The sequence below is a fragment of the Beta vulgaris genome, chromosome 2 (assembly GCF_026745355.1).
Source record: "Beta vulgaris subsp. vulgaris cultivar EL10 chromosome 2, EL10.2, whole genome shotgun sequence".
NCBI lineage: Eukaryota > Viridiplantae > Streptophyta > Magnoliopsida > Caryophyllales > Amaranthaceae > Beta > Beta vulgaris.
This window is the reverse complement of record NC_079203.1, coordinates 53,905,621-53,916,551: the sequence shown is the minus strand read 5'-3', so window position 1 is coordinate 53,916,551 and position 10,931 is coordinate 53,905,621. Positions and strand designations below refer to the sequence as shown.

At 32.2% G+C, this 10,931-nt stretch overlaps 1 protein-coding gene across 2 annotated transcripts; it reads right to left on the bottom strand.

Moving 5' to 3' along the window:
• Window positions 1-308: 308 nt before the first annotated feature.
• Window positions 309-10,317, bottom strand: LOC104904921 (ras-related protein Rab2BV). 2 transcript variants are annotated; one of them, XM_010693343.4, is made up of 2 exons: window positions 9,685-10,317; window positions 309-1,084 (listed from the first exon to the last, which is right to left on the bottom strand). In XM_010693343.4, exons 1-2 carry the CDS (start codon window positions 9,847-9,849, stop codon window positions 602-604), a joined length of 648 nt encoding a protein of 215 aa, XP_010691645.1. In that variant the 5' UTR covers window positions 9,850-10,317; the 3' UTR covers window positions 309-601. The 2 variants fall into 2 exon arrangements, with proteins under 2 accessions (XP_010691645.1, XP_019103775.1); XM_019248230.3 differs by lacking the exon at window positions 9,685-10,317 and adding an exon at window positions 1,352-2,101.
• Between the last annotated feature and the right edge of the window lie 614 nt (window positions 10,318-10,931).

Below are 10,931 nucleotides of genomic sequence, written 5' to 3'. Positions count from 1 at the left end.
CATGTTTCCAAACAACTTAGCTGAAATACACATATACTATCTCTGTTTTACAATATATACCTTATTTTCCTCTTTTAGATATTTCACAATACATGCATCGTTTTCTGTTGTAAATGTTTCACAATACATCCCCTACTTTAAAACATAATCACACGAGTTTAAAATGCAATGATAACTCTCTCTCATCATCCTTGATTTGTGTATTATACAGGAATGATGTATATATTGCAAAACGACAATAGTAATATATAATAATGATAGATAAGATAAGAGAATAATACATACATAGTATTATCATGGATATCATATTCTCAAAATTATATTTTAACACAATTTTCTCCCCCCTATATACAAAAGAAAACGACAAGTCAATTGACAAATTGCTTCACAATAAATACATTAATTCTTACCCTTTACATTTGATCACTATCAACAACACTACTATTTTTTTTTTTTGAAAAAAATGTGGTGCTAATAAAGTTCCTCTCCATTGCTTACCTTACAACAATGTTCACTCAACAAACCCTCTTGAAAAAACTCTTTAACAAGAGGTGAAAAACAAAAAACATAAACAAGAAAAAGTTGATACAACATTTACATATTAATTAGAGCAACATGGCTTCTTGTTAAAATTGTTGTTGACATTATTCCCAACACTAATTGTGGTGCCTTGAGGCAAAGAAGCAGCAGCTTGTTGAGCAGCTAATGCTTTCTTGCTAACAATTTGGTAAATGTCTAAGAGAATGGTTTGAAAAGCCTTCTCAACATTTGTAGAGTCTAAGGCTGAAGTTTCAAGAAAAACAAGTCCTTCTTTCTCCGCTAAGACTTGTCCTTCTATTTCAGGAACGCACCTCAGATGCTTAAGATCGGACTTATTTCCGACTAACATGATCACAATGTTTGAATCCGCATGGTCACGTAACTCATGGAGCCATCGAAGGACGTTGTCAAAGCTTTGCCTTTTGGTTATGTCGTACACTAACAGGGCTCCTACAGCTCCCCTGTAATATGCACTTGTTATGGCTCTGTACCTTTCTTGTCCTGCTGTGTCCCAAATTTGTGCTTTTACCACTTTCCCTTCTACCTGCACTTTAACTAGTTAGACCTTTAATTTTAACGATACTTTTCACGTATCCAGACTTGAGGGATGATAAACATTTAACAGTTAGATGTGTTAGATATAAGTTTTCGTGTAACAAATGTTGTTTGTGTATAACACACAGTGGCGGATCTACAGGGGGTACAGTGGGTACAGCTGTACCCCCATTTTCAAAAAAAAATATTGAAGGAAATAAAAGCAAAAAAAAAACAAAAAAAAAAAACGCTGCCAATACTAACAGACGCTACTCACGCGTTCCTTTCTCTCTCCTCTGGGCTTCTCTGTATAACGTTTCATTTTGGAGATGGTGAAGATGGTTATCAAGATCAGTTTTAGCCGAGAAGCTCGGATTTTCACCGCTGAAACTCGCATGTTTTTTTTTCTGGGTGGTTGTGTGTTTTTTGGTGGTGAAAACTGAAAAGTAAGAAATTAAAGGGTGGATGTTGAATGGAGGTTGGAGTTGTGGTGGCCGCCTGCCCGGTGGGTTAGGAGAGGTCACATTGTCACAGCTTGGACAAATTAATGAAAAAGTGGACACTGAGTACCCAGATTTTAAGAGAATATATATGTTTACTTAATATCTAGATTTGGATGTTGAATGGAGGTTGGAATTTTTGCATTAATATCTAATAATATCTTTACTTGTTCTAGATTTGGAAGATGACAACCAAAAGTTTAAAATCTTTTTGGAAGAGAAGTGGATGCACTTGTGTTGTGCATGTACATGTTATGTTTTATGCACATGTTATGTTTTGATGATGAAAATTAATATAATATGTTGTAGCATGAAAGTATGTAACAGTTGCAACAGATGCATGAAGAAAGAAATTGATAAACGAAGACTTTGAAGAAAAGAAGAATCAAAGAAGAATCAAGAATGAAGTTTTAGTTTATAATTTCTTAGAATAGTAACTTTAGATTAAAATGTAATATGCTCAAACTTGGTGATATGCTATGTGTCGAAATATAGATTATATGATATTAGTATAATTATTATTTTCTTAGAGTTAAGGAAATAAATAATTATGTTAATATTATATTTCTATATAAAAAGGAAATAAGTTCTCTAAATCAGAAATCAAAAGGGATTAGGAAAATAAGTTTTTGATAAAAACCGGATTTTAATAAAACAAGTTTTTGAAAAAGATTTTTATAAAAATCAGTTTTTGATAAAAACGTGTTTTCTAAGAAAAGATTTTCAGAAAACAAGTTTTTATAAAAACGTGTTTTCAAAGAAAAGATTTTTTATAAAAACAGAATTTTATAAAAACGTGTTTTAAGGAAAAAAGATTTTACAAAAATCACGTTTCCTTAAAACGTTGTTTAAAAAGATTTTTTTATAAAACCAGATTTTCCAAAACGTGTTTGTAAAGGGTTTCATAAAATCAGATTTTGTTTTGGAAAATATCTTTTGAGTTGAATAGAAAATCTGTTATGGAAAACATATCTTTTTAAGAATAAAGATAAAGAAGAAAAAGATAAAGATTGATTTTCTAAAAGAGAATTAAATCCCTTGAATTAAGGAAATTGGAAGATATCCTTGGAAGGATATTCGTCCAGTCCATACTCTATAAAAGGGATTCATAATTCACTTTTAGATCTCAAGTTTTCAGAGAGAAAATCGAGTCTAAGTAAAAAGCTGAAAACTATTTCCTTGGCACTGAGCATAGCACTGAGCGTTAGGTTTAAGTTACTATTTCATAATTGTAATTGTCCTCTATTTGCTTGACTAAGAAGCACATCATTGAGGATCGTTCTTCTTTTGTAATTTTACATTATTAAGAGTGCCAACACTTAGAGTTAAGTGTTGGGGAGTCATTACTAGGGTTAGTAGTGAGGGGAATCGTATTGTATCAAGAGTTTGATATTATAGGATTCAAAGAAATAAAAGAGTTTTTGTTTCTTGTGGACGTAGATCTCAGAGGTGAGATTGAACCACGTTATATCTTGTGTCAAATCTAATATCTTTTAAGTTTATTATTCGCAAAAACGCAAAATGCAATTTTCGAGTGTTCAGCTCAGAGCCTGGCACTGAGCTGTGAAAGGATTTTTGCGGAAAACGATTAGATTCGTCACTCAATTCAACCCCCCCTTCTTGAATGTTCCCTTAGGTTACAACAAGTGGTATCAGAGCAGGCTATTCTCGTAAGACTCACATCTAGAGAATAGAAATCATGAACAACAAGATGACTTTCGTGACAAGTATTCCAAGTGTCCAATTTTCAAGGGAAAGATTATGGATGGTGGAAGACTAGGATGAGGATCTACATTCAAGGTTCTGACTTTCAATGCTGGAGAATCATAAAGACTGGACCTCTTCCTATTCAAAACAAAGATGATGAAGGAAACCTGATCGACAAGGAGGAAGATGAGTACAATTCTGTTGACTATGGAAAGGCGAAAAGAATTTCAAAGCTATGAGTATTCTCCAATCTGGAATTGGACCTGATGAATATTCAAGAATCTCGGCGTGCACCACTGCTAAGGAAATTTGGGACACATTGGAATTGGCCCATGAAGGTACAAACGAGGTAAAACAGTCTAGGATAGATTTACTAGTCCAGAATATGAATTGTTCACAATGAATAAGGAGAATCTATTAAAGATATGTTTACCAGATTACACTAATAACTAATGAACTAAGATCTTAGGAAAAATCTATTCTTCTGAAGATTTAGTTAGAAAAGTGTTAAGAAGTTTGACTAATAAATGGCTTCCCAAAATCCTGCTATTCAAGAGGCTAAGATCTAACAAAACTCTCACTAGAACAACTAATTGGTTCTTTAATGACCCATGAACTTGTTTTAGATCTAAATCAAATGAACCAAAGAATAAAGGGTTGGCCTTAAAAACTGAAGTAGAAACGGATGATAGTGAAAGTGATGAAGAAGTAGCGTCTCTAACTACAAAGTTTCAAAATTTTTAAAGAGAACAGGAGCAACAACTTCAGGAGAAGTGGAAACTTCAAAGGTAAAGGCACTACTTCTAACCCTAAGAAAAGTGCTACTAACTCTGGTTGTTTCAAGTGTGGTGAGTATGATCACAGGATTAAAGAATGCCCTCTGTGGGATGAAGAAAAGCCTAGAGAAAAACGAGAGCAGTCTAAGAAGGAGTACAAGAAAGCCATGATCGCAGCAGTCTGGGGAGACTCGGATTCTGACGAAGATCAGTGCCACGCTCAGAGCCACGAAGCAAATTATTGCTGAATGCTGTACAGACAACTCTGAAGACGGCACTGAGCCATGACGACTCACATCTATGCTTGATGGCTAAAAGTTCGAACCCTCTTGAAGAGGAAGAAGACAGTGAGGTAAGTCTAACTTCTTTATAAAACCTTCAATTCATCTTCTTTCCAAAAGTAAGCTTGTCATATTGCTTGAAAACGTAATTGATGATTGTCAAAACATGAATGATAATTTTGATAACATGAAAAGGAAATAAAAAATTTGACTAGGCTAAAAATTGGATTAGAAACAGAATATAAGGAATTACTTAAAGAAAATAAAACTCTGATGAAAAGGATTGACGAGAAAGACTTAGAGATAAACACACTAAAACAAGAAAAGACTCTAGTTGATAATCTCGTAAATAACTCAGTGCCAGTCACTGAGTTCCAAGCTGAAAAATCTAGTCTTGAGGAACAAATTGAAAAATTAAATCACGAGTTGAATGATCTTAAGAACTCAAGACAACAATCTAGAATTGTTCCACTAATGCTGCCTAGTGATGCAAATATAAGAGAAGAGTTGGATAAAGTTAAAAGAGACTTAGAGACTTCCCGAAAAAGAAGTAGTGATTTAAATACCTCAGTTGATTTTTGGAATCACAACTTTCTATTGCTCGAAAGATGCACGAAAAATGGACTAATGGGATGAATGCTCTAAATTACTTAACTTGCACCACAAACAACATGAACAAAACTGGATTAGGATATTCTGACCAGCGACTCAGTGCCAGGCTCAGTGCCAGACCCTTCGAAAGAGACTTTCGAAAAAGAAAATATGTTGGACTTCCTGAATATCTTATTTGCAACTTCTGTGGAAATAATGGACACCTAATTGACGACTGCAACAAAAAGAAAAATCGAATTGCAAAGAATGTCAAACACGTTACTCAAATCTGGGTTAGAAAAGACATACTAGATGCTCAACGTAAGAAAAAGGGACCCAAGCAAATATGGGTTCCTAAAACAAACAAGTAATCATGTAGGAAAAGGAAGCCCTTGAATTTATTTGTACTGAAGACCAAATAGCTGATATTTTCACTAAACCACTTGCTCGTGAAAGATTTGAAAAACTTAGATTAGCTTTGGGATTGATTTCTAGTACTTAGTTGATTTGTGTGCTTATTTGCCCCCTTTACATGCTTAAGAGTTCGAAAGATTCTATCTACACTAAGTCAGATTTTTGATTTAATCCAAGACTCCTGAAAAGGCTATTGATGCTGTCCTGATAACTGACACCTAAGTTGCTCTAGAAAAATTCTATGAAAAATTCCAAAAGTATCATGTTTTCTAAAATATCCATTGATGTTGCTTTGTCAAAATTATAAAACTTTTTCAAAAAATAGTTTTCAAAATTCATTTTAAAAATTATATGCAAGGCATTAAAAGGGCATAATGGACTTAAACCTAAACACATTAACCGGCCCTTCCCCTAAATCTCTCAAAACCCGTCAAACGCATCAAAACCTTTGCTTCGAAATTCTCAGCCAAAAAAAAAAAAAAAAAAAGAGGCCCAGAACACTCCCACAAAAAGATACCGGCCACGAAAAAACCGTCCAAGAAAACCCCTCCGACAAACATTCCGGCCCAGTACAAACCCACCACAAGATTGTCCCTGAACACAGCGCCAACGACTTCTTCTTGTCGCCCACCGCCTTCTCCGACTACTTCCGCTGCTACGACTTCTGATGCCTCCTCCTCTCGCATACGAAAAGGTGCGAATTCCGGTAAGCCCCAATCTCCTTCTAAGAGACCGAAAACTTCTCCGGTCAAGATTCTGACTGGACGTGTTCTTCCGACTACTCGGTTAAAATGACCGGCCTTTAAGTTTTTGTTGGATGAATTGAGAACTCAAGGATGGATTAAATTGCTGGGTTATAACGATGGAATTTATGAATCTGAGGTTAAACAATTTTATGAGAATTTGGTGGTAAGTGATGATTTGGTTTTATCCACTGTTGTTAATGATGTTGTGATTACTTTAACTGTCACTGAATTGGCTCAAGTTTTGGAGGTCCCTTCTAGTGGATTTTTGGAATTACCATACCAAACATGGCCTTTTTGTTAGGGTTGACAACGCCACTATTAGTGTGGGGTGCTTAATGGTGGTGGAAGAAGTTCATGACATGAAGAAACAACTGCAGCATCTACACCATAAAACTTTCTTTTATCCTAGTCCTACTATGTAATTTTGTCTATGCCTTGTAGTTTTTGAAAACATGTCGGTTTTTGTTAAACTGTTTTGATGCTTTTTGGATGTTTTTTGGATTATTTTGGAGATTGTGAATTGGTGTTGGTTGTAGCACCAGCATCACTAGCTTAATTAGTTGAGCTATTGGATTATTTTAAACTCTTCTGATTGTGTGAATGATTTTTTTGTCTTTATGTACTTTTTGAGAATGACAAAAGGGGGAAAAGAAGGTATATAATATTGACTTTGTGTCTTGATGATATCCTAGGTTGAGCTAATGTGAATTGAATATAAATGAGCATGTGGGACAAGTGAATAATTGAAGCTATTAATCTGATGTACGGATAGATTCTAAAAGGGTAATAATCAATCCATGCATTGTTTGAGGGGGAACAAAAGTCAATATGCATACTTTAAGGGGGAACAAATGTTTATTTAACAATATTATATTATGGTTTGTCATCATCAAAAAGGGGGAATTTGTTGTGCATGTACATGTTATGTTTTATGCACATGTTATGTTTTGATGATGAAAATTAATATAATATGTTTAGCATGAAAGTATGTAACAGTTGCAACAGATGCATGAAGAAAGAAATTGATAAACGAAGACTTTGAGAAAAGAAGAATCAAGAAGAATCAAGAATGAAGTTTAGTTTATAATTTCTTAGAATAGTAACTTTAGATTCAAATGTAATATGCTATTGTAATATGCAATGTGCTCAATATAGATATATATATTATATAATTATTATTTTCTTGAGTTAAGAAATAAATAATTATTTAAAATTATATTTCTATATAAAAAGGAAATAAGTTTTCTAAATCAGAAATCAAAAGGGATTAGGAAAATAAGTTTTTGATAAAAACCGGATTTTAATAAAAAAAGTTTTTAAAAAGATTTTATAAAAATCAGTTTTTGATAAAAACGTGTTTTTAAGAAAGATTTTAGAAAACAAGTTTTTATAAAAACGTGTTTTCAAAAGAAAGATTTTTTATAAAACAGAATTTTATAAAAACGTGTTTTAAGGAAAAAGATTTTACAAAAATCACGTTTCTTAAAACGTTGTTTAAAAAGATTTTTTTAATAAAACCAGATTTTCCAAAACGTGTTTGTAAAGGTTTCATAAAATCAGATTTGTTTTGGAAAATATTTTTGAGTTGAATAGAAAATCTGTTATGGAAAACATATCTTTTTAAGAATAAAGATAAAGAAAGAAAAGATAAAGATTGATTTTCTAAAAGAGAATTAAATCCCTTGAATTAAGGAAATTGAAGATATCCTTGGAAGGATATTGTCCAGTCCATACTCTATAAAAGGGATTCATAATTCACTTTTAGATCTCAATTTTCAGAGAGAAAATCGAGTCTAAGTAAAAAGCTGAAAACTATTTCCTTGGCACTGAGCATAGCACTGAGCGGTTAGGTTTAAGTTACTATTTCATAATTGTAATTGTCCTCTATTTGCTTGACTAAGAAGCACATCATTGAGGATCGTTCTTTCTTGTAACTTTTACATTATTAAGAGTGCCAACACTTAGAGTTAAGTGTTGGGGGAGTCATTACTAGGGTTAGTAGTGAGGGGAATCGTATTGTATCAAGAGTTTGATATTATAGGATTCAAAGAAATAAAAGAGTTTTTGTTTCTTGTGGACGTAGATCTCAGAGGTGAGATTGAACCACGTTATATCTTGTGTCAAATCTAATATCTTTTAAGTTTATTATTCGCAAAAACGCAAAATAGCAATTTTCGAGTGTTCAGCTCAGAGCCTGGCACTGAGCTGTGAAAGGATTTTTGTGAAAATCGATTAGATTTCGTCACTCAATTCAACCCCCCCTTCTTGAGTGTTCCCTTAGGTTACAACAACTTGTAATTTTTATTTCTTTGAAATTTATGTATTTTTGTCGTTTTAAATTAGTTGCAATTTGAATCATTAATTGATATTGGCATTGTAGTTTGATTTTATTTGAATTTTTAGTCGTAAATCAACTCAAGTATTGTATTTTATTTTATTTTATTTTTTCTTATCCGTACCCCCATCCTGTAATTCCTGGATACGCCACTGATAACACATGAAAATCACAAGATAGTAAATGTGGGACCTATAATGAATACTCCCTCTGTTTCAAAATATAAGGCATTCACGCTTTACGAAAATTTGCTTTGACCACAAATATCTCTTAAATACGATAAGTAAAAATTATAAAAATTATATCGTTGGATTCGTCTTCAAAAATACTATAATAATAATATTTTTTAAAATTTTATATCAACATAAATTGAGAGTAATTAACGGTCAAAGTTCAACCTCGAACATCGTGCGTGCCTTATATTGTGAAACGGAGGGAGTAATTCATAGTTAAGACTTATAAAAAATAAAAAAAAGTAATACTCCCTCCGTCCCAAAATATAGTTCCCATTTCCCTTTTTTCACGGTAATTTATGCAAGTTGGGATAGTAAAAATTTTTTGTTTATTTAAATAAATGTTAAGATGATTTTAGGAGAGAGAATGGAGATAATTGGTGAAAGGGCATTAATTGTAACATTTTGGTTGAATAAACAAAGGAAAAAACAAAATTCAAGAAGCAAATAAATGATGGGACACGATTTTTCTAGGCAAATTACGGAAAAAAGTGGAACTAAATATGGAAATAGGAACTATATTTTGAGACACCCAAAATGGAAATGGGAACTATATTTTGGAACAAAGGGAGTAATTGAGTTTTTTCCTAAAGAATAAAAATAGTTCTTCGCAGTGTAACACACAATAATGCTTCCTCTACACCACCGTGTTTGTCCACGCAATCATCGGAAGCACCGTAATCGATGTTGACATAGTGCTCCCAACAACATCTATGGTTGGTTCTTATAAATTTTTGAGACATTTCTCAACTTTTTTTATTCTTTATGAAGATAAATAAAAGTTAAAACTAAGTTTTGTGCCAAAACTTAGTTTTAGCTTTTATTTATCTGCATGAAGAATAAAAAAAAAATTGAGAAATGTCTCGAAAATTTATAATAAGTCAGCAAATTCAAGTTAAATGGAACATAAGTTATCATTGTACAAAATAGCTATAATTTATAAGAATTAATTTTGATGATCACTATTATTATACGAGATTTATGATTCGAATTTATGGTCATCATATTTATATTTTAATGAACTCACCTGTAACGTTCTAGTTGCAAATTCAACACCGATGGTAGATTTGGATTCTAAGCAAAACTCATTTCTGGTAAACCTTGATAGAATATTGGATTTGCCAACACCTGAATCTCCAATTAAGACTATCTTGAATAGATAATCATATTCATGATCAACTTTATAAGCCATTAAGTATGAATTATGATTTTTTCAAAAAAAAAATTATAAATTTATGACTAATTCCTCTCACGGTAAAAATTAAATACCAATTTGATCAAATAGACATGTTTAAGAATTTTGTCTTAGAAGAAAGGGGAACAAAATGAAAGGCAAATAAAACTTTGTACAACTCATAACTTACTTTTGCACTTGTCTAATTTAGTATTCTTAAGAGTATGGCCATTAATTGATATAAAAAATAGATAATGAGGAGAGAAGGTATTAAAAATAATAAGAAATAAGAGAGAAAAAAGGAGGAAAAGAAAACATTGATAGGATCATTGCAACAATCTAAAATGAACAAATTCTCTTTCAAAAAAAAAAAAAAATCTAAAATGAACAAACAAAAAAAAAAGGTAAATCATTGTCCATGTGGCACATGGTGGGAGGATAGGAATCCTTCAGTGAGTCCACATATGCTGCATGGCAGAAATCTAACGACTCCATATTTCATTAATTTAATGGCTATAATTACATTGAATTAATAACGTTACAAATTTTTGCATCTTCCATATCTACGGTAATTTTTTTATAAAAAAAACACCAACATCTGATATTTTTTTTGTCTATAAATAGAGACCAATATTGAGCTACTTCTCCACATCTTATTTTTAAACTCATTTTGTTAATGAAAATAATATATGTTTCGTACAAAATATCCCCATAGACGTAAATTCTCTCATAACAAAGATTAGTTATGGATCCCGAAACGGGCAGAAAAAGAAATTTCCGAAATCTAAAAGACTTCAACAACCTCACAATTTTCATATGGGGATATAACTCACAAAATATGATTTATCATACTCAACTTAAGCAACATTCCCCTAACAGAATATGAGTTTTTCAAATACACCTTCTAACTCTCAATTTGCTCCACATTCATACAAAATTAGTACAATTCGAATACTATAAGAGATATTACCTAGAGATCATATATAAATTATTTACACTCAATCATTATTAATTAATTCTTAAAATATCCCAAATAGGATCGAGATGAGATTGAGCAGAGAGAATACATGGTGGGGTATGATAAGAAGTATGAAAGAGAA

Bases quoted from the DNA above. Each gene is read 5' to 3' on its own strand.
- LOC104904921 (XM_010693343.4), bottom strand. From the start codon at position 9,849: ATGGCTTATAAAGTTGATCATGAATATGATTATCTATTCAAGATAGTC. The intron at 1,085-9,684 runs GTGAGTTCATTA...GTTAAAGTGCAG, and splicing joins TTGCAACTAGAACGTTACAG to GTAGAAGGGAAAGTGGTAAA.